Source organism: Pimephales promelas, chromosome 5 (genome assembly GCF_988280905.1).
Source record: "Pimephales promelas chromosome 5, fPimPro1.hap1.1, whole genome shotgun sequence".
In the NCBI taxonomy this organism is placed as follows: Eukaryota; Metazoa; Chordata; class Actinopteri; order Cypriniformes; family Leuciscidae; genus Pimephales; species Pimephales promelas.
In genome coordinates, this window is record NC_142773.1 from 19,777,235 (window position 1) to 19,799,690 (window position 22,456).

The following is a 22,456-nucleotide window of genomic DNA, read 5'->3' on the forward strand; positions in this document are numbered from 1 at the left end:
AATCCTTGATATCTTGATTTAAATCGCCCCAAAAACGTTTCAAAAACTAGACAGGTGGACTAAAATAATTAAAATGTTCAAGAATAAAATAAAACAAAAACAACTAGAACAAACATGAAATAATGCTATAAACATGAACTAATCAATGCTGACAAGCACTCCAACATAAGTGAGATGATTTAGCAGAACAGATTTTTGGAAATGTATCTAGGCTACTTTTTACTTATAAAACATTCTTATTCCATAAATATATACTTTAAAAAATATATTTTTGATTTTTATATTTAATAATTATATTATATTTGATATTTATATCAAAATATTTGTTTGTTTGTTTTTGCAAAATTGTTTCTTTCTTTAATTCTTTAAAAATCGCGAAATCACTCCATTATCGCACAGTAGTGTGGCGCCCTCTACTGATGGCTTGAGCACTTATGAGTGGGCGGAGTCAGTGATGATGACGAACTTCCTTTGGCGCGCAGTGTGAAATTCAAAGCTGCAACTCAAACCGTTCTGTAATCCAGTCAACTTTCTTTCTTCGGGTTAGTTCATCTGATTAGCTGTTGGTCGGAATAAATCGGTCCTGTTGCACGGTTGGTTTTTCTGATATGTGATATTTTTTGATGTGTGATATATTTTTTTAAATTGATAAGTGTCGTTTACTAAGAAAAAAAGCGAGTTTTGTCTGTTTATTATACTGCGAGTTAGCTTAGCATGTTAGCTTAACGTTACCCTGTCAAACAAAACAGACGTTTTGCTTCAGTTTTATCAAATAAAACGCGTTAATTTCTTTTTCTTTTTTTTTGCGATTACGGTAAACAAGGTAACGTTAATAAATTAATTTAAAATGTATGACCTTTTGTAAGACGTATAACAGTTACATATGTAAACATGTCATGCAGTGACTTTGGTTCCTACAGATGAACATTGTTATATTCACTGCGTGTTGTTTAGGCGTGCAGAAAATGTCGTGGGATTTTATCGTGCCGGTTTGTTTGGATGATCTCGTGAAGTCTGGTGCTGTTAACCAGTATGTGGTCCAGGATGTGCTGTCTGTTAAACAGCTCCCCTCTCACATCAACAGTAAGTGCTGCTGGGCTCTTCTAATCTGTAGTGCTATACATTTCACTTTCTGCTCTGTAGTGGAACTGTGGAATAATTGCTACTTTTTTCTGTTTCTCACGAAGGCTTTAAAGCAGCACTGAGAAGTCAAGGGTCCCTGTGCATCCTGGAGCATTTTGACACCGCATACAGTGTTTTGCAGTAAGTTATTTTTTAGATAAATTAGTGTAAAATTGATTAAAGTTTTGTTAATTTTTTGGCAGCAATTAAACCTGTGAACATTTTTCTTGGCCAAATTAGTATTAATTAGGGGTGTACTTATATATCATGCCACAATATATTGCATTACAAAAATGCAACAATGTGAATGGTGACAATATGTATATTCATATCCATCGGTAGCTATGCAACTACCACTTTGATGCTTCAAAAGTTCATAAAGCAGGCAGCTTTTGGTTCTTGCAAACGCTCAAACATGTCCAATCACACACGAAATTGAACCTCATTGGTTTTTGCACATCAACCGAACATGCTTGAGCTTTTGTTTACCATAACTGATGTGTGTGTTGATTAAATCAAATGTTTGTGAATACGTTTAAATTAAATCTGTTTATCATATATTTGTAATGTGTGTCTCCAGAAATTTTGGACTAAACTCTGCAATTCTTATGGATTAGTTTTATGATCTCTTTATGAACTTTTTAAAGCGTCAAAGTTGCCCGTTGCTGTCAGTGAAGGGACAGAAAGCTCTCAGATTTCATAAATATCTTCATTTGTGTTGCAATGATTACTGAAAGTTCTACAAGTTTGGAACGAAATAAGAGTGTGTATTGATGACAATTTTCATTTGAGTCATCTATCGCTTTAACCTCACGATTTGGCTAAGAATAATTTCCTTATTGCATTTAGACATTGTCGCACAGTGGATGTGGCAGTGAAAGAAGACATGCTGGAGTTGCTGATACAAGGTTGGTATCTCTCATAATCAAATTAAATAATTCTAGTTACGTTCAAAGTATCAAATATACATTTCCAACATTGTATCACAATGCTGTTTTTCTCAGTGGTCAGGGGCCTGTCGGTTTCCCTGCCGACTCTCCTCCTGTCGGGCTCTCTGTCAGCTGTGGACCGCAAACAGCAACTCAACGCTGTGAAAATGAGTGTTTTTCTGCTATGCAAACTCACAGAAACACTTGAGAGTGACTCATACAGGGAGACTATCGTCACAGCGCCCAGCAAGGTACAGCTGAATGTTATTAAGTTGTTCATTAGTTTAATCTATGCCCCATGATGAGAACTAGGCAAATATGAGCTTATTGGCTGGGATCTTGTGCTCTCTTGCTATCTGATTGGTGGGTAATCTTGGCAGAGCAGTGGAGATTTGCTGCGCTGCTGTAAGGGCCCACCCATATTGATGTCAGCTGTCACTCATGATACAATTCTCCTTTAGAAATGGGCATTTGTCACTGATTTGACAGCTTACAGTGTGTGTGTTTGAGTATGTCCCTGATTGTGTGTGTGTGTGTGTGTGTGTGTGTGTGTGTGTGTGTGTGTGTGTGTGTGTGTGTGTGTGTGTGTGTGTGTGTGTGTGTGTGTGTGTGTGTGTAAATGTGTCGGTTAGCAGAGTCACATCTCCTAATACGCCAACCAGCTGTGAATGTTTTCTTTGGTAATCTGAGGGCAACAAGTGTTGCTTCGGAGTTTGTGGATCTTATCTGTATAAAATATTAAACGTCACTGACACTGTGTTTCTTTCAGGGTCGTAAGAAGGATAAAGGTGCCGGAAAAGGTCTCCTGCAGTGGGACGGTGAGAGAGAGACAGTTCTTCAGTGTTTGACTCAACTGCTGCAGCTGGACATTCGTACTCTGTGGAGTCTGTCTCTAGTGGAGGAGGAGTTTGTCAGGTAAATGTTTTCCTCTTAAACAGTCACTCACCTTGGCTTTGTTTAATCTTTTTAAACTTTCTCTGTCTTCATTAATCTCAAATGTCGGTTTATGTAGCTGTGTGACATGCTGTTGCTATAAACTCCTGGAAAACCCCACCATAAGCCACATGAAGAGCAAGTCCACCAGAGACGCCATCATTCATGTGCTCGGAATCATGGTGAAGAAATACAACCACATGTTGGGTGGGTTTATATGCACGTCACACACCCATGAGTGGGTTTGCAATGTTGTAGATGTTGAGATGCTGAGTGTGTTGTCCTGAATATGCTCTCTCTGTCTTGTACAGGAGCATGTGTGAAGGTGATCCAGCTTCTGCAGCACTTTGAGCAGCTGGCATCAGTCTGTGCACAAGCTGTGGCCGCCTGGAGCACAGAGTATGGGGTCAAGGCCATCGTTGGAGAGGTCATGAGGTGAAATTGAAGTCTTTTTAGTTTTCTTCTTCTGCTTGAATGGCATTCCTGGGTATATAGACTGCTTTACAGTGTGATTCGACCAGTATTTGGTTACAAATAGAAATAAGATTGATAAGTTTAGTCGATAGCAATAGTTCTCTACCTTTTTGACTCCATGACCTCAATATTGGAAAATCCTTCTATTTAACCTGATATGTGTATGTATTTCAGAGAGATCGGTCAAAAGTCGAGTGAGGAACTAGCTAGAGAAGCTTCGGGTGTGAAGGCTTTCTCCAGCTTTCTGTCTGAACTCAGTACTCTGGTACCTGAAACCATGATCCCCAACATCAGCGTTCTCCTGGCTCACCTTGAAGGAGAGGTACAGTCGGGTATTTTCTCTATTGCATCGCCTCTGTCATTGGATTTTTGCCCGGTGATGAGACCAAGGCGAATATGAGCCCACTGAGTTTGAGTCTGAGCTCTCCTGTGTTCCTATTGGCTGGTAATCTTGGCTGGGCAGTGAAGGTTTGCTGTCTTGCTGTAAGGGCCTGCCTACATTCAACAAGCCTCTTCCTCTTAAAATCCTATCCTTTGAAGATATAGGGGAGGAGAAAGAAGGGGGCTTACATTTGTTGTTTTTGTGTGCATATGAGGGTCACAGGTTGAGTCTCAGTTCTCTGGAATAATTCTGTTGGCGTTGAGCTCTCTCTTTGGTAATCTGAGGGCAACCTTTAAAGTTTTATTTATTTATTTTTTGGACCATTATTTATATTAATGCATTTAGCAGCTGCTTTTATCCAAAGCAACTTACAATTGTCGAGCATGAGCTGTTTGTCACAGAGCCAGCAATGTTTGCACAATACAATGCATCTTTTGCGTTTGTGTTTGGACAGAGTCCGAGTCTGCGAGTGGCTGTGTGTGAGGTTCTCGGGGAGGTTCTGGTCCGGGTTCTGTCTGGTGATAAGCTGGATGATTCTGCTCGTGCCAGCCGAGATCGCTTTTTGGACACACTGCAGGAGCACATCCATGATGCCCACTCGCATGTCCGAGCACGTGTGCTGCAAGTCTATGCACGAATTGTCAACAGTAAGGTGAGTGGCTTGTGGGGCTTCCCCCCCCTTCATGATAACAGAAAACAAGGTGTTTTTACTTGATATTATTCCTTTTCTTCCTCTGACAGGCCTTGCCGCTGTGCAGGTACACTGAAGTTATGGAGCTGACTGTCGGGCGTCTCGGTGACAAGTCTGTCCATGTGTGTAAGAGTGCCATCCAGCTGCTGGCTGCCTTCATTGCTCATAACCCTTACAGCTGCAAGGTATAAACATGCTCTGTTAAAACATCTGGTACTGTCAGTTCATTTTATATATATATTTTTTGACTGGAGTAATGATGCTGAAAATTCAGCTCTGCCGTCACAGGAATTAATTTTAAAATGTATTAAAATAGAAAAGCTATTTTATTATATTTTACTACATTATTTTTTACTGTATTGATAAACAAAAAAGCTTTGAGCATGAGAGACTTCCTTAATCTTATCTCAAACTTTTGAGCACACTTAATCCAATTACAGAAATAAAAGATACCTGTGTTTGTTATTTTTGTGTTAAGTTGAGCAGTGTAGATCTAAAAAAGCCCCTGGATAAGGAGATGGCCAAATTAAAAGAGATGAGAGAGAACCAGAAAGAGCAAGTGCCTGGTATGTTGCTTTTATAATTGAATTGTTCCTTGCAGTCATTAGCTGGTCACTATTACTATCAATTTGTGTCCAGCTGTAAGATTATAGCTTTGTGTTTGTAGTTGCAGTCATCACAGCAGCTGATCTTTGGGATGCAATGAAGCCTGAGGTGGAGATGACTGTGAAAGCACAGCTTGAGCCTGGAAGTGAGGAGGAGGAGGAAGAAGAGGAGGTGGAGAAGGATGACGACGATACTGGGGGAGAGGGTGAAAGAAGCGACCGGGACACTGCAATCCAAATTGCACAGCTTCTCCGGGAAAGTAAATACAGGTACATGTGAACTAACTAACATTCACTCATACCCTTATTTCAGCACACAGACATGCAATGTGTGATGTTTAATTGTGTGTAGGAAGGCAGTTGGTCTGTGTATGAGGGCACACTCCATGTTCCCAGAGTCATCATTCTTCTCAGATCTGGCTGACTTGAATGCAGAAAAGCTGATCAACACACTCGCAACACTTTTCAAGGGTATGTTTTCTGCTACTTTGAATGGTCTTCTAAATAACTTCCATTTTTAAGCATCATTCTGAGGAGCACGATAGTGTCAGACAGAAACTTGTGCATCGTCTCACCTCCCTAGATAAGATGACGGGGTTCCTAGTCCAACTAAAAACATGTGCATCTCTCTCCTCAGGCCCAGAGCAAGAGACACCTGAGGCTGCGACGAGTGACGCTCCACTCAGCCCACAGAAAGAGGATGGAGGTAATGAAGGGAGAGAGAGTGAACTCAAGAAGCAGGAGATGTTGGTTCAGTACTTGAAAGACACAGAGAGCTTTGCTCTACAAGTGGAAAGAGCCATTGCTGTCATTAACAACATGCTGTACTGGAAAACTACTACAGGTAATTACAATGAAGTAATTTCATAAATTACTTCATTTTTTTTTTTTTTCAATAATTCCTCAAATACACATCATAGCACAGAAGAAAAGATCTGTTGCTACTTCTGATTCGAGACATTTTATATAAATAAAATGTTTAGTTTTCTCTGACCTGTGTCCTTGTCCCAGTTGTGCAGGAGGCGGTGCAGTTCTGTGTCACAGCATTTGAGTTTAGTGTGGCTGACTCTGTGTGTGGAGTCAGAAAGATGCTGCCTCTGGTCTGGTCCACTGATGTTACGATCAAGGACGCCATTATCCAGGCCTACAGGCGGCTGTACCTCAACCCTCATGGGGATAACACCAGGTATGCAAACGTTTTTATTTGCTCAAGGCTTGAAGAGTACAATTTAATGTACTGTAGCTCAAATGGCTTTTTGTGTTTGTCCATCAGAGCGAAGGCTCAGACTTTAGTGGACAATCTGTCAGAGCTGATGGTCGACGCTTCATTGGGGACAGTCCAGTGTCTGGAGGAGATTGTGAGTGCCTTAAGCCCCTCATTTGAGCAGTCACTCCCACACTTGATTCTTTTGACAGTTGTTGTTGGTGTTTTTTTCTTGATGCAGGTTCAGGAGTTTTTCAGCAATGAAAGTGCCCTGCAGACTTCAGTGGTACAGGTTTTGTGGGAGCGGTTCTCTGGTAAACGAGAGACTAAGGCACTTCATAGGAGAGCTGCAGTGCTACTGCTGGGTATGGCAGCACGGTGAGACCTTCAAGCTCTTTTTACTTCCTGGATGTGTTGATATTTAATGTCACAGCATAATAAAACTGTTGCCCAATGATGAGACCAAGGCGAATGTGAGCTCAGTGGGTAAGGGTCAGAGCTCTCCTGTGTTCCTGTTGGCTGGTAATCTTGGCTGGGCAGCGGAGATTTGTTGCTTTGCTGTAAGGGCCTGCCTACATTAAGTTAGTTCTTCCCCTCAAGCTCTTCTTCAGAGAAATGCAGGAGAGGGATGGGAAGGGTAATCAGTGTGTGTGTTTGTGTGTGTCTGGGGGGACATGGGTTGAAGCTCTGTTCTCTCTAATGTCCATTGAGCTATGAGCTGGTTCTTTAGAAATCTGAGGGCATTGTTGTCTTTGAGATGCTGCTTAAGAAATGTGGTATTTTGAGGCATGGTGAACTACTTGTCTGACTTTTTTTTGTACGTGTTTAGTGCTGAGAGGGAGGTGGTTCTGAGTAATTTGGACACACTCTGCTCTGTCGCTCTGGGTGAGAAGGTTGCTGAAGATTATCTGCTGGCTCGAGACACACTCATCACCATCGTTAATATAACAGACCATGTGAGGGTATGTGTACTCTATATACTACCCTTGAAAAGGTTCGGAAGGGTCGCAATACTTTTTTTTGTTTTTGAAAAGTCTCTTATGATCACAGAGGAAGCTTAAATGTACAGTACAAATTAGTATTGTTAAATATTACAATTTAAAATCATGGTTTAAAGATATTTTAAAGTGTGATTTCTTCCTGTGATGGCCAAGCTAAATTTACAGAAGCAATTACTGCATGCTTCAGTGTCACATGATTGTAATATGCTGATATGTATGTTCTTGTGTGTTAAAGCAATCCAAGGGTGTCCCCTTCAGGCTTCCAATGGACCACCATCTCTTCAGCTGTCTGTCCCAGGCCATTGCTGATGGTGTGTTCTGTTAGTTTTTTTTTTTTTGTGTGTGTTTGTTTACACCTCATATTAGCTTTTGTCTTGGGTGATCTGATCGTAAGAGTTGGTTAAACCTCTTGCTTTGCCACAATCACCCAATCTGTTGCTGCAGGATGTAACATGGTCTCTCTCTCATTTCCCTCTTTCTCATCTGATTTCTCTTTCATACATATCTTGTGTTTGGTAACGCCATTCTTCATTTGAACAGGAGTAGTCCAGTCTGACCCCCATTGGCAGACCTTCATGGAACAGGCTGTCCGTCTCATCTACTTCTTAGCAGAGTCACCTGACCAGCTATGCTCCCATCTCCTCCAACGCTCTGCTCGTCTCCTATTGGAACAAATCACAGAAGGCAGAGAGTCCACCCAAACACCACTGCAGGAAGGTGCGTCCCAGGGCTCTGAGGAACAAGGTAATGTGGACATGAGATGTAACTTTTTTTTGCATAGTTTTAGAAAATGTTTAGGGTCATTAAGTTTTCAAAAGAAAATCTTGCTTTTACTCAGCAATGAGGCTTTCAACTGACGTTACATTGTTACAAAAAGCAATCAAAGAATTTTATTTCTATTCAAACATAGATTTCACAAAAATATCAAGTACCATAACTGTTTCAACATTGATTAGGCTAATAAGAGATTTTTCTTAAGCACCAACATGTTCGAATGATTTCTGAAGGTTCATGTGATGCTGAAGACTAGACTAAGGATGTTAACAATTCTGCTTTGCCATCAAATTAATGTTGCATTTTAAAATGTATTAAAATTGAAAATGTAATAAAATTTCAGAATATTACCATTTCTGAACGCAAACGTTTGTGGTCCGTAAGATTTTCTCATTCGTTTTCCAGTGAATTGTGTGAGCTTGGCCCAGGTGCTGTCACTGTGTGGAGCTGTGGCCTTCTGGCAGGTATCTCACCTTGAGAGGAGTGTCAGCTCTGAGCTACGGCGGAGGAGAGGACAAAAGGAAGAAGAGGAGAAAGAGAATGCACCTGCCAACAAAAAGGTTAACAAAGACGGGCCCCTGTTTGGTCATTACCTGTTTTCTGCACTTCACATTGAAGTGTTGATCTATTATAATGCTGCTAACTGATTTGTGCCTCTTTTGCTAGGCGGCTAATGACAGTTGTGTGGAGGAGGAGCTCGGGCTAGTTGGTGCTTCAGCTGAGGACACTGAAGCGGAGTTTATCCGCAAGATCTGTGAGACTGAATTATTAGCTGGTGAGCCCATCTAATAAAACAAATTTGACTTGATGTTTTGGCTTGGAATGCAAAAAAATCAAGTCCTCATTGTTTATAGAAGGATTTACCTGCTTGACAAAGCACTAAAGCACTGATCCATGTTGCACTTTGCAGAAGGGAACATGTTGAGTGCATTTCTGCCTCTGCTGGTGAAAGTTTGCAGTTCTCCAGGCAAATATTCCCACCCTCAACTCACCACTGCTGCCTGCCTGGCTCTGTCACAGTATATGATGATCAGGTATTTATATTATATTTTACACTAAAATGTAAACGTTTGTCAATTTTTGAAATGGCTAAAAAAAAAAAAAAGCAGCATTAATACATTTATTTTAAGAATTCCTTGAATTGAAGCTTCAAAATAACAGCATTTATTGGAAATAAAAATCTTTTGTAACATTGTCTTTACTGCCAACATTTTTGAACTTGTTATATTGTATAATATTTGCTGCTTCAGTCAACCAATTTTAATCTGTCTTTCTCTAGTCCTCCTGTTTGTAAAGACAATATCAGGCTGCTGTTCACGGTGCTGGAGAAATCCCCACTTCCTGTTGTTAGAGCCAACACAATTGTTGCTCTTGGTGACCTAACAGTCCGCTTTCCCAACATCCTGGAACCCTGGACGCCCAACCTTTATGCCAGGTAGTTCCGAGCCAAAAGGTCTTTCATTAATTTCTGTCTGATAAACAACTACTGGTTTTGGGATATTTTGTATAGTTGTTGTTCCGGAAAGAAATCGTTCTTTCCACCTTACTAAACGTATTACTTTGTTTAAATTAGTAAAGTGCCCTATATTGAAATGAATCAGAACTTTCAAACGGTGGCAGAGTTGTAATTTCACAATTTGGTTTGCAGAGGGCTAAGTTGAATTTAGAGATCCCCCTGATGTATTGGCCAATGATCAGTATAGAACAAAGGCTTTCAAAGTCTGTCCATTTTATCACAATTCAAACAATGGTGTTTTGACTCTTAAATGTGGCATGACCGATCACTGTAGTGCTTCTGTTCAAGCGGCAGTGCAGAACATGAGTTATCTCTTCCACTCTAATACAAATTATAGCACAAAAAACATACATGAACATCAGAATATATGTTGAAAGATACATTACAGCTTACTGAAATGAACCATGTCTCATGTTGTCGTCGCCTAATCAGTGTTTCAACTGGAAACACGTCAGTAAAACAGCTTGTGAACCGTGTTGTCAATTTATTAGTTGGCTTAAAAACACTAGAGAGGAGCTTATATGTATGCTTGAATAAATTTGTCATGAAGTGTTTATGAAAACTACTGTATGAGTTGAATATAATTGCTCTGTTAACTTTAACCTCTAACATTATAAAGCATCTGCAAATATCATTCGGAATAATCAGCTATCAGACCCTCTGAGTATTTAGTATCGGTGCTATAGTTGAAATGTTTATTACGATGGTGATCAGTATTGTAACTGGTTTGTCTTAAGGTTGAGTGATGAGAACTCGTCTGTGCGTCTGACCGCCATCATGGTGTTGACGCAGCTGGTGCTTAAGGATGTGATGAAGGTCAAAGGTCAGGTTAGTGAGGTGGCAGTGCTGCTGCTAGACCCTGAGTCGCACATTGCCAGCCTCGCTCTCAACTTCTTCAACGAGCTCTCTGCAAAGGTAGCATTTCGGTTGCAGCTCTGCTGTCTCTCATATCCCCCTCATAACTCTGAAAACGAGAAGTCCCAATTATAATACTCTGCTTATATCTTCAGGACAACGCCATTTACAACCTGCTTCCAGACATCATCAGCCGATTATCTGATCCTGAGCGTGGAATGAAGGAGGAGGATTTCAACACCATCATGAAGTGAGATATTGTTAATGCTGCTATGGCAGTTTCATTTATTCTGCATGACAAATCACTTTGATTTATCCTTCTCTCTCTCAGACAACTCTTTTCCTACATCACTAAAGAGAGACAGACAGAGAGTTTAGTGGAGAAGCTCTGCCAACGATTCAGAACTGCAAAGTGAGTATCGGACACAATGTGCAATTCGTCTATCTGCCTAACCTTAATAGAGCAGCATTTGTGTTGTAAGATTGTGCTGCTTCATGACATGGTCATCTGTCCTGTTCTGTCTGCAGGACCGAGCGTCAGTGGGCAGATCTGGCCGTGTCTCTTTCCCTGTTGTCTGTGTGCGAGCGAGGTTTCAAGAAGCTGCAGGAGTGCTGGGACTGTTACAGTGATAAACTCACCGAGTCTGGAGTCTATCAGCCTCTCCTGTCCATTGCGGCAAAGCTCCGTAGAAGAGCAAAACCACAGTTTAAGGTACTACAATTGCAAATGTGTGGTGGGAAGGGTATCCGCACAGGGCATTTATCATGACCGGTTGCTGTTTGTTCTAGTATGCTGAAAGTAGCTGTTTGTTTAGGCACAGGTTGAAGACTATGAGAAGCGTTTGACGGCTGTTCACACTAAAGGGCTGGAGAATGTGGAGAGCGAGGAGAGAGAACAGCAGACAGGAGACGCACAGAGCCAAAACTTGCATACGCCACAGCCACTGAAGAGTGTGCGCAAATCCACACGAGGTGAAGGTTCAAGCTGAATAGTTCATGAATTAGCATGTACTGTCTGTCATATTTACATCCGGTTATTCTTTGTTATAGATTTGAAAAATAGATTTGTTTGGCTTTACAAGTGAGACTATAGTAGTATTTGTAGATGGTCATTTCTACTAATCCAAAGAGATTTGGTGTCTGATTTCACGGAGCAGAACTATGATAAAATGAATCTTATTGTGCATCTCCCTCTCCTTCAGGCCGTGGTAAACCAAAATTGGATGACAGTGATCTTGTAACCCCAAGAATATCTCGTTCTCGTCCCAAACCTGCCATCACTTTCACCAGTGATGAAGAGGAAGAGGGTCAGTTACTTTCATATTTTTATCTCTTGATTTGTTTTGCAGAGCTCTTATTAATTCTGATTTTTTATTTATTTTTTATTTTTTTGCAGATGCTGTCATGGCTGAGAGTGAGACTCCTAAAGTGACGACACCCATCGCCCGCACACGACGCACTCGTCTCAGACACTGAGCATGCTTTGATTTTTTTTTTTTTTTTTTTTTTTTAATACTATTTCATCTTATTTTAAACATTATGTCTGTGACTTTTTAAATGTTTAGTATTTTAGTTGTCTCCAGTATGCTATAATCTCTGGATTTTTTTTATTTTTTTTAATTAAACGTTTTTAAAACACAAAAATAGCTCTGAATGTTTGCTGTTGCATAGTCTTTTTTATGTAAATGCTTTTAAAATGTTATTTTTCACACCTGTTGAAGGGTTGCACTAACTAGTTCATAAATTAGCATGTAGTCTGTCACATTTACATCCAGTTTTTCTTTGTTTTAAGGCTTTACAAGTGGGACTTTAGTTTTGTAGGCGGTCATTTCTACTAATCTGAAGAGATTTAGTGTCTGATTTCACGGAGCTGAACTATGTCTGGACAGCTTTTCTTGGTTCTCCAATGCTTCCATTTGTCTTTTCTAGTTTTATAGGACGCACTTTCATTTTTAAGTTTGTTGCAAAGAACGGTAAAAACTTTAAAGGAAACTAAAATAAGATAATGGACCGTGTAAAAGTTCCAGCTGTTTGAGTAATGTCGGGTGGTAGAAACGACCTCAAAGCGCTAATTTTGTAAAGTCGAGTCCACAGTTAAAGGCTCATAATGAGTTTGTTTGTGCTTCGCAAAACCCTTTTTATACGCTGTCTGAAATACGCCAACAACAATGAAACGTATGAGCGAGGTTATTGGCGACAAATGTGCACATTCAAAACATCTGTACCAAAAAACTTCTGCGATTATGAGAGCATGAGACGGGATTACAACATACAAATTCCTCTGCAGTTTAACTTTGCAAAAGATGTGCTCGAGCAGTGGGAAACAAAAGAAAAGGTAATTTAAGAAGTGTATTAATTCTGCTTCTGGCGTTTTTATTTGAAGCGGGATATTTTTTAATAATATTAAAGAAATTGTGTAGTACTAAACATTTCAGGACATTGAAAATACACGAGAGAGAGAAAAAAAGACAGATCAAATTCGAAGTTGTCGAGGAAACCTGTTTGTTTTGTCATTCCGTCATGCGGTACTTTTTGAATTTGCTAGCGTGTAAATTATTCAAATGAATAAAGTGGAAATAAGGACTTAATTGAGATTACGATTTAATGAGTGTCTGCTTTCTGTCTTTTAAAATTGTTATAAAATGTATGGTGGGACTAAAAGTGAAATACCACAAAACGTGACTAAAGTCATCAGGTCAGTTACTAATAATAATTGAAGCTCTAAGTTGTATTTTTTTCACTCCAAAATGGTCAGTTATGGAGCTTGGTTTTATTAGTTCGTTTAAAAACAAAATTTCATAATTTACTAAACCTCCAGTTGTTCCATATTAATTGATTTAACTAACACAAAAGGAGCTATTAGCAGGTAATTAGGTAGGAATTATAATTTTGTGGGTTTTTGTTTTTTGGTGACTAGTGCAACAGAAACTCATGCACATAGAGATATATAATGTAACAATGTCTGTGGTGACTTAAAGCAGTAGTTAACTTTAAAAAAAAAAAAAAACTTATTCTGATAATTTACTCACCCCCATGTCTTCCAAGATGTCCATGTCTTTCTTTCTTTCTAATAGAAATTTTGAAAAGGTTTTTGATCAGAAACTCGTGCACATAGAGATATATAATGTAACAATGTCTGTGGTGACTTAAAGCAGTAGTTAACTTTAAAAAAAAAAAAAACTTATTCTGATAATTTACTCACCCCCATGTCATCCAAGATGTCCATGTCTTTCTTTCTTTCGAATAGAAATTTTGAAAAGGTTTTTGATGAAAACATTCCAGGATTTTCTCCATAAAATGGACTTCATTGCGAACCAAACAGTTCATGGTCCAAATGAGAGTTTCAGTGCAGCTTTAAAGGGGGGATTGACTGCTTTTTTTCTTTGCATGATTGTTTTATGGGGTGCAATATAACATGTATTCGTGGTTTTTCTTTTTTTTTAAATCTTATTTTTCATAAACTTCACCTTTATTGTAGCCGCGCTCTCCTCTGTCCTCGAACGAGCGGTTGACTTCCTGATTCTATGAAACCACTTCCTCAGAAACAGGCAGTGGGCTCAGATTGGTTAGTTTGGGCTGGTGTGTGGTGATTGACATTACCTTCACGGGCGAAACGTGCCTGCGCTCCGGTCCATTCATGTCGTCGATACTACAGTATCAGTTTGAGGCAGAATCAGACCGAGAAAGTCATGAAGCATATATACATGAAAAATACATTTACAACATACTTATACAAAATTCAGGTCCATAATGTTTGTACGCGTTTGTCGTAGACACAAAATAGCATAACTAGTAGCCTAGTGGTGGCTATAAAGCCAGCGCTGGCATTTGAAAAAAAATAAAACACAAGGCTCCGTCTGGAATTATACGTACTACATTTAAAATGATTAAGTCTTAGCGTACTTACAGGTTGTGTCCCAACAACTGCTGCCTCTGGTTTTAAAGTTGGAACTGCTTCATGTTTTAGTAACAGTTTCTTGTTGAATCTGGCATTGAATTCATGGAGATTCTGGAAGCTGTCTTCCATAAAATGCGCAGCACAGAGAGCTAGATTACGATCGTCATTTTCAGGAACATAATCAAAGATAAATTGTATCCATTATTGACGAAGTACAGCATCCGTGGGAAGCTCGAACACAGAAGACCTGACATCTGCGTGAACAACACACTTGACCAGCTGCAGTAATATGCGCATGCCCTTTTTTGCATTTTCCGGAGGGAGGGGTTGATGCAAATGTGTGGGTTAGTGACGTCTAAAACCCAGCTGTAGTCCCAATCGAGTCGTTTTTGTAGGCAATGTACTTCCTGATTTTTAAAAGACGATTGCTGTGTCCGAAATCTCCACTCAAAGCACTACTCCCTACCCCCTATGTTGGGGGTATAGAGCAGAGCACTATATAGTGAGCTCACCAGCATAATAGAAACACCACTTTCGGACACTACTCGATCGTCTCTCGGCGCCGTTGATTACATCATCTGTCAGCTGGTGCCGAGCCGCCTCTGGGCTAAATAGATTTTTAAAAATAAATACATAACATTTTATTGAGCTTATTTCTCCAAAATTTGAAAACTAAAAGTGATTTCTGACTGTTTTTGTTATAATGAGCTACTCCACACATGATTAACGTACTTTTACGATCAGTGCAATGCATGATGGTATGTAGGGCTTAGGTTAGTGACCATCGGTTGTACACTACTTTTCAAAATGCATTCTGGGATATATTGAGTGGACTATATAGGGTATAATAATCATCACTATACATTCGGACAGCACTACAAAATGGTGAGCTCACTATATAGTCCACTATATAGTGAGTAATGGGTGATTTCGGACACAGCAGATATCTCTGCTTACACTGAACTTTCAGCGCTGCAACTTTGCAGATACTGTTCATGCACCAACAGCAACATTACACACAGTATTTAAAATGAAAAAATTGAAATCGCAATCAACCCCCCTTTAAATGAGCAATCGTTTCGCTTGATAAGACCCTTATTCATCGTCTGAAATTGTTTAAAGCCCTTTGAAGCTGCACTGGAACTCTTGTTTGGACCTTGAACCGTTTGGTTCCCATTGAAGTCCACTATATGGAGAAAATCCTGGAATGTCTTTTTGACTGAAGAAAGAAAGTCATGGATATCTTGGATGACATGGGGGTGAGTAAATTATCAGCAATTATCAGTTTTTTTTAAAAGTGAACTAATCCTTTAATAAAAAAAATACTGTATAGTATTATCCAAGCTCAATTTTAATGTCTTTTAATTTGTAAAAACTAAAAATGTACAATGCAGATGCTTGTGAGAAAGTTTGATGTACTGTTGCTGTATATTACAGAACGGACAGAGGTCGTCTCTTCCAGCTCTGTGGTGGGTGAATGACAGCGGAGAAGAGGTCAGATGGAGTTTTGAGGAGTTGGGATTCCACTCAAGAAAACTTGCAAATGTTCTGCATCAGGTGTGCAGTTTGGAAAGAGGGGATCGTGTGTTCCTCATTTTAACCCGAGTCCCTGAGTGGTGGCTGGTTAATGTAGCATGTCTCAGAACAGGTACAGTCTTACAGACCTGCTGAAATAGATCGTTGTTGGGGTTAAACTGTAATCTACTTTTATTGCTTCACACTGCTGGGGAAATATGCTGGTTTGGACCAGCTTAAAGTTGAATTGTGTCATTTTAATATGGTTAAAATAAAATAAAAACCTATCCACTAATGGATAAGCTGCAGACATTTAAATTCCTCACTATTTTGCCTAAAATAAATGTTGAACATGTTTTTCTAAATGCTGAAGTTAAATGTAGCCATCAGAATATTGTAATATAGGGTTAATTCAGGATAACTGAAACATTTTTTAGTTTATTTTTAAAAAATGTCCCAATTTACCCTACAGTACTATGAGTAGGCAGTTCACTACTTAACCTCTTCTCGCTTGTCCTTTAAACACCTTTCATCCTTACCCCATTTCCTCACACAGGTACGGTTCTGATCCCCGGCACCTCTCAGCTCACGGCTCGAGATATCCGCCACCGGCTGCAGTCGTCTGGGGCCAAGTGTGTAATCACAGATGAAACTTTGGCCCCACTCTTGGACACAGTAGCCTCAGAATGCCCTTCCATCTCCACCAAGCTTCTGCTATCCCGCAGGGCCATGCATGGCTGGGGCAACCTGACAGAACTCATGGGGTCAGTGGAGAACAAGGCATATGAATGTACAGGGGACACTTTAAATTAGTGAAGAAATGGCTGAGTGCATACATTAAACGGGTGAAAAATTATAAAGTAGTGAGACCTTTATAGAGACATTTTTAATGTTATTACCAGATGTTTTGTTTGCGTTGTAGAAGAGTGTCAGATGATCATGTTTGCGTGGACACCAGGAGTGAGGAGGCCATGACTATCTTCTTCACTAGTGGCACAACCGGCTCTCCAAAAATGACCCAACAAAGCCACTGTAGTTACGGTCTTGGACTCACGGTGAACGGCAGGTTTGTGACATCATTCCAAGGGTCAGTGGGCTGAATTTATGACTGATCAGCACTGCATTGAGAAGTTAAAAAAAACATATACAGTAGCTAAGGATACATTTCAAGTTTATATATATATATATATATATATATATATATATATATATATATATATTATAATTGTACACTACTGTTCCAAAGTTTTGTGTCAGATTCTTTTGCCCTGAAAGCATTTATTTTGCAAGAACAACATTAAATTGATAACTTAAAAAGTGACTTTAAAGCTACACTGTGTGATTTTTACCCCCATCTAGTGGTGAAAAGGTATATGAACATCCAGGGAATATCGTTTTAACTCCTACGGTGGCCAATGTAGTCCAAGATTAACATGGCTTCCAGTTCGACCTCGTCCATGAGTGTTAACTCAAACGTAAACGCGAAAGGCGAAGCTTGAATTAATGGGTATGTCCCTCTTTGGCTAATGTACTTTCAAGATGGAGGGGCAACATGACGACAGACATTAGAACCCCTTAACCGTATGTATTTTCAGCGGCATATTATACACTCACAAGAATACTTTATTACTTGAACGAAGTAAATATACATTAATAAGCACATATATTTTTGAAAGAACTAAGTGTTTTAGCTAAGAATAAACTAAAAGAGTTACACAGTGTAGCTTTAAAGACATTTATAAAGTTAAAAAAAAAGGTTTATATTAATTAAATGTTGTTCTTTTGAACTTTCTGTTTACCAAAGAATCTTGACAAAATGCATTTCGAATATTAAGCAGCAGAACTGTTTTCAACATTGATATTAATTAAAAATTGTTAATTCAGCATCAAATCAAATTTAAACAGAAGTGTATAATGAAATCTAAATGTATATAAATTGTGTGACTTCTGCAGGTATTGGCTGGATCTGACTGAGCAGGATGTGTTTTGGAACACGTCAGACACGGGTTGGGCCAAGTCGGCGTGGAGCAGCGTGTTTGCTCCGTGGATCCAGGGAGCATGTGTGTTTGTTCACCACATGCCACGCTTTGAGACAAGTACAGTTCTCAAGGTACAGGAAGATCACAGGTCCATTCTTGACAAGAATGTTCTGCTTGGAAGTTAAGGATCAAAAGGATCAATCGTGTTGTATGAAAATGTTTTATGGAAAACGAAATCACAACACTTAATCCTACTTTAAAGAGACATTGCAAATAGACAGTAGCTTTGGAGTTGGTAAGAATTTCTTCTGCTCACCAAGACTGCATTTATTTGATCAAAAACACAGTAAAATGTAATATTGTGAAATATTATTCGAATTTTAAATAACAATTTGAATATATTTTAATATATAAGTATATAATTTACTTTGATTAATAGAAAGTTCAAAAGAACATAATTTATTTAAAATGGGAATCTTTTGTAATGCTATAAATCCTTGCTAAATAAAAGTATGAATTTCTTAGTGACCTTTGAACAGTAGCGCATTTATTATTTATTGACTTATTTTACTAGAACACATTCAATGAAAGCTTTCTGGTAACACTCATGTTTTCTCCTAACAGACTTTGAGCAGCTATCCCATCACCACCTTCTGCACGGCACCAACAGCCTATCGAATGCTTGTACAGGACGACATATCCAGGTACTGACTGTCCTATGATATATTTGAATTCAAACGAATTATCTAAAGTTACAAGTTCTTTATAGACTTCATTTGTTGGTTTTATGATTGCGTTTGTATATAGTGTCTGTAAAAGTTAATTTTGTTGAATTGAATAGCATATAAGTTGCAAAATGTTTAACTGACCTGGCTAGTAAATGACTGAGGCCTTATCCCGGACTTGGAATCCAGATGAATATGTCTGGTCCAGGTGTAATCCTCATCTTTGCCTGTGGTTTCTGGCAGGTATAAGTTCCCTGCTCTTGAGCACTGTCTGTGTGCAGGAGAGCCCATTAACCCAGAGGTGATGTGGAAATGGAAAGAACTCACTGGACTGGACATCTATGAAGGATATGGACAGACTGAGACTGTAAGGATCAATATAGACAGGGCTGAAAATGGGTCCTGCATCTGTTTTCATTCATATTATATAGTCATTGATTCATTAACAAAATTCATAATGAACAGAACGAGAGTAAAGTAAATCTAACCTTAGCCTTGTGTGCTGTCACACACAATATAGTCATTCCTCTGTTTTTTTTTTCTCCCAGGTTTTAATAGCTGGCACATTCAAAGGCATGAAGATCAAACCAGGATCTTTTGGAAAGGCTTCTCCAGGATATGATGTTCAGGTGCAGTGACAAGTCTGTCCAGGGTTTAAACTGGGAATAATAGTGGTTAAGTTGTATACTTACTGGCTTCATATTTAATTTACTATGAAATCAAAATGGACCATTCCTATTTTTTTATGGAATATTACATTATTGATGTTACATTAAAATAACTTTCCCTACCTCTTGCAGCGCCTCTTCTCTTCTCTGAGATGTTTACTGGTTTGAGGGCGGGGCAACCTGTCACTCACATGACATCACAGCAATAACAAATCACAACCATCAAATCTATTCCTGATGGACAAAATCAAGCCCTGCCCAACTTTTTTTTTGTTTGAGAAGCCGTTTCACTCAAATATACATCATAAAAGTGATGAAGACTTGTTTCATGCTGACTTTAAAGCTGCTTTTTTTTACTTTTTACAACTCTTTAGTGTGTAATTTTGCGGTTTGGACGCAAACAACTGAGATAACAGGTGTTTTTTTTTTTAAACAGGAGCTTTTCACTGATTTTCTGTGAGGTGTTTTAGTAATTGTGGACTGCTTTGGTTTAAGGTGCTAGATGAAGATGGTTCTGTTGTGCCACAAGGACAAGAGGGAGACCTCGGCATCAGAGTGAAACCAGACAGACCCTTCTCTCTTTTTACAGAGTATACGGTACGTTTTCATTTTCTCAGCTCTGTACTACTAACAATAAAGCTGTTGAGCTGGAGTTGATTGATCTAAATTCATCCTGTAGGGGGAGCCGGAGCGCACGGCCGAATGTTTCCGTGGTGATTTCTACCTGACGGGTGACAGGGGAATGATGGATGAAGAAGGATACCTGTGGTTCATTGGCAGAGCTGATGATGTCATCCTGTCCGCAGGGTATGAATTCTGCTTTGGTTATGATGATGATGATGATGTCAGGTTTTGTAATCTGACATCTATGGAGTGTGCGTTTTAGGTACCGCATTGGTCCGTTTGAGGTGGAAAACGCTCTGATAGAGCATCCAGCTGTAGCAGAATCTGCTGTGGTCAGCAGCCCTGATCCGGTTCGTGGAGAGGTAGTGCAATGCATTCTGGGATTTCCTTCTCAGTAAAGGGTACATGCAGTGTGACCTTAGAATTGGACAAAAATGTACAAAACTTTAAAAAATGCTGTCTAAGTAGGCAGCTCAATTAATCTTCTATTTAGTTTAAGTAAAATTGTAACCATAATTTTTACACGCATGGAATACAACATGTAAATTGCATTGACTTCATGTTTCAGGTGGTGAAGGCTTTTGTAGTGCTGACAGCAGATTTTAAATTTAGGGACCATAAGGAACTGATCCAGGAACTGCAAACTCATGTGAAGACTGTCACTGCTCCTTATAAATATCCACGCAAGGTAACTTACAAATAGAGCTAAATTAATTCTTTCAATTTAGTCAATTTTAAAGGTATATTTTGTTCCAACATTCAAATGTTTAAACCTTTTTTTTTTTTTTTTTTTTGTCAGATTGAGTTTGTGGATCATCTGCCCAAGACAATAAGCGGGAAAATAAGACGAGTGGAGTTAAGAAAAAAGGAATGGGGACAGGAAACTAAAAGCTAAAACTGGATATGAGAAAACAGGTTTCTGTTCAAATCGCATTCCTAACTTTATGTCAGATAGTTCAGTCTCATAAATTGATCTATAAACCTGTAGTCCTTCGGCACGCCTGCAGATAGCAGCATTTCATTACAATCAAGTTGCAAAACTCATTTCTAATTTCATGCCAAATACAATTTAATAGGTTTTAATGATTCTACCTCACGTTAAAGTAACAAAAAATGTATAAGCTTTGCCATTCAAAAATATATCTTTTGTTATTTTAATCTTAAATTGTAGACTATATTCTGCATATGCAAAAATGTATATGTTTTGCATAATAGTAAGCAAAGCATTTATATAATTAAAAGCCCCTTTTGAATGAATAAATAAAATAGTTTTTGGGTGACTTTGTTTGATAAACCATGTTTCTTCCAAACACAGAGCGCGCCTTTATTCCTCAATATTAGTCCATGATGTCATGTGATTGATGACCGGTGACAGACACAAATCTGATCTTTGCAGAATGATAAGACTATTTTACGGTTATGAAGATTTCTGAATTTGATTACATTTTACCCTACAGAGGAATGCAGTGACTTATCATATGGCAACTCTGTTGGTAAACTAGTTTTGACCACAGCATCACTGCTACAGCAGACAGATGACTTTAGCTTTTCAATAAATAAATAAATAAAATAACACCCACAATTTATGAAAAATATTTTCAACATTTTTCAAGCTGCTCAAACCTAAACTAGCCGAGCTGTGAATTGCCCACACTGGTTATTCAAAGAGCACAGAGTGAGAAATGTGATGGCGCAGCAGTAAAGACACACAGGTGCTTGTGTAATTGACCTGTTAATGGGGCTTATGCTTATCAGGTGGAAAAACAGAGCCATAGATTTTATTACTGAAATATCAAGCCAAAATAACCAGAAATCATGCCTGGTGTATGTCATTAAATCTGACTTTGGATGTTTGTTTTGACAGCCTGAAGGATGTCGTATGTGTATCTCAGAGCATTTGCAGATGAATCTGTCGGATTTGGTTTGCAGCAACTGATTTGAATTGCTCAAACTGCAAACTCGATGTCAAAACCCGTGAGCCGCGTAGGCCTACCTGTCCTTACAAAACAAAAAGTACTATGGCTGTACCTTCAATGGTACCAGATGGTAATATGTATGTTGGTATGCAGTGGTTTGATACAGGTTTGAGAACTCTAATGAAGGGGAAAAAAATGTGTGTGTGTGTGTGTATATATATCTATATATATATATATATATATATATATATGAATTACATGTATAGGGTTAGGTTTAAGATTAATTGCGTGTAATTATGCATAATTTGTTGTTATTAGTAGGCCTAACTGCTACATGTAATGACAAAGGCACTGTAAAATAAAGTGTTATCATTTGGATAGAAAACTTGGACTTCAGAATGTCCAATTTGGTCTGTCATTATCATTTTTAGTTGTCTTAGTTAGAATTTAAATTCAGCTATATAGGCCTGTGGTCTAAGACTATCACCGTTTTAATCCTCTTTTTGCCACCAGTCCTGCGGTGTGACAAGTTATTTGTCAAAACTAGAAATACTCCATAAAGTGTCTAATTTGAGGTCATATTGACTTTTAAAGAATTAGCAATGCTGTTTAAAATAGTTTTAGACGGAGTACAGCATATTACAA

At 38.9% G+C, this 22,456-nt stretch overlaps 2 protein-coding genes, 2 long non-coding RNA genes and 2 other non-coding genes across 7 annotated transcripts; 4 read left to right on the forward strand and 2 right to left on the reverse strand.

The window, feature by feature from the left end:
* Positions 1–474: 474 nt before the first annotated feature.
* Positions 475–12,573, forward strand: ncapd2 (non-SMC condensin I complex, subunit D2). 2 transcript variants are annotated; one of them, XM_039694924.2, is made up of 32 exons: positions 475–593; positions 955–1,083; positions 1,188–1,263; positions 1,972–2,030; positions 2,127–2,302; positions 2,821–2,966; positions 3,064–3,191; positions 3,296–3,419; positions 3,633–3,780; positions 4,295–4,492; positions 4,582–4,716; positions 5,010–5,097; positions 5,199–5,406; positions 5,489–5,607; positions 5,774–5,980; positions 6,148–6,322; positions 6,410–6,494; positions 6,582–6,718; positions 7,170–7,302; positions 7,577–7,652; positions 7,882–8,085; positions 8,521–8,675; positions 8,782–8,890; positions 9,026–9,149; positions 9,395–9,550; positions 10,369–10,546; positions 10,642–10,736; positions 10,818–10,898; positions 11,015–11,198; positions 11,302–11,458; positions 11,689–11,793; positions 11,883–12,573. In XM_039694924.2, the coding sequence occupies exons 2-32, from the start codon at positions 966–968 to the stop codon at positions 11,960–11,962; spliced, it is 4,164 nt and encodes a 1,387-aa protein (XP_039550858.2). In that variant the 5' UTR covers positions 475–593; positions 955–965; the 3' UTR covers positions 11,963–12,573. The 2 variants fall into 2 exon arrangements, with proteins under 2 accessions (XP_039550858.2, XP_039550859.2); XM_039694925.2 differs by having other exon boundaries at positions 524–542.
* On the forward strand, positions 3,830–4,128 carry LOC120495503 (small nucleolar RNA U85). The gene has a single exon (XR_005626064.1). It is a non-coding gene; the product is annotated as a small nucleolar RNA U85 (small nucleolar RNA).
* Positions 4,164–15,535, reverse strand: LOC148981418 (uncharacterized). The gene is made up of 3 exons (XR_016168518.1): positions 14,394–15,535; positions 8,467–14,135; positions 4,164–8,073 (listed from the first exon to the last, which is right to left on the reverse strand). It is a non-coding gene; the product is annotated as an uncharacterized LOC148981418 (long non-coding RNA).
* On the forward strand, positions 6,789–7,083 carry LOC120495502 (small nucleolar RNA U85). Its single transcript, XR_005626063.2, has one exon. It is a non-coding gene; the product is annotated as a small nucleolar RNA U85 (small nucleolar RNA).
* Positions 12,590–20,796, forward strand: acsm3 (acyl-CoA synthetase medium chain family member 3). Its single transcript, XM_039694927.2, has 13 exons — positions 12,590–12,821; positions 15,822–16,032; positions 16,456–16,663; positions 16,822–16,965; positions 17,853–18,009; positions 18,503–18,582; positions 18,847–18,970; positions 19,152–19,232; positions 19,767–19,868; positions 19,951–20,078; positions 20,158–20,257; positions 20,464–20,583; positions 20,695–20,796. Exons 1-13 carry the CDS (start codon positions 12,594–12,596, stop codon positions 20,788–20,790), a joined length of 1,779 nt encoding a protein of 592 aa, XP_039550861.2. The 5' UTR covers positions 12,590–12,593; the 3' UTR covers positions 20,791–20,796.
* LOC120495385 (uncharacterized) lies at positions 15,926–20,175 on the reverse strand. The gene is made up of 7 exons (XR_005626041.2): positions 20,035–20,175; positions 19,395–19,451; positions 19,092–19,262; positions 18,748–18,942; positions 16,799–17,017; positions 16,439–16,655; positions 15,926–16,048 (listed from the first exon to the last, which is right to left on the reverse strand). It is a non-coding gene; the product is annotated as an uncharacterized LOC120495385 (long non-coding RNA).
* Positions 20,797–22,456: the final 1,660 nt, after the last annotated feature.

Excerpts from the sequence above, each read along its gene's own strand:
- ncapd2 (XM_039694924.2), top strand. The coding sequence starts at position 966 with ATGTCGTGGGATTTTATCGTGCCGGTTTGTTTGGATGATCTCGTGAAG. Across the intron at positions 8,891-9,025 it reads TGAGACTGAATTATTAGCTG|AAGGGAACATGTTGAGTGCA; the intron begins GTGAGCCCATCT and ends TGCACTTTGCAG. Across the intron at positions 10,737-10,817 it reads GATTTCAACACCATCATGAA|ACAACTCTTTTCCTACATCA; the intron begins GTGAGATATTGT and ends TCTCTCTCTCAG.
- acsm3 (XM_039694927.2), top strand. The coding sequence starts at position 12,594 with ATGAGTTTGTTTGTGCTTCGCAAAACCCTTTTTATACGCTGTCTGAAA. Across the intron at positions 16,664-16,821 it reads AACCTGACAGAACTCATGGG|AAGAGTGTCAGATGATCATG; the intron begins GTCAGTGGAGAA and ends TTTGCGTTGTAG. Across the intron at positions 16,966-17,852 it reads GGACTCACGGTGAACGGCAG|GTATTGGCTGGATCTGACTG; the intron begins GTTTGTGACATC and ends TGACTTCTGCAG.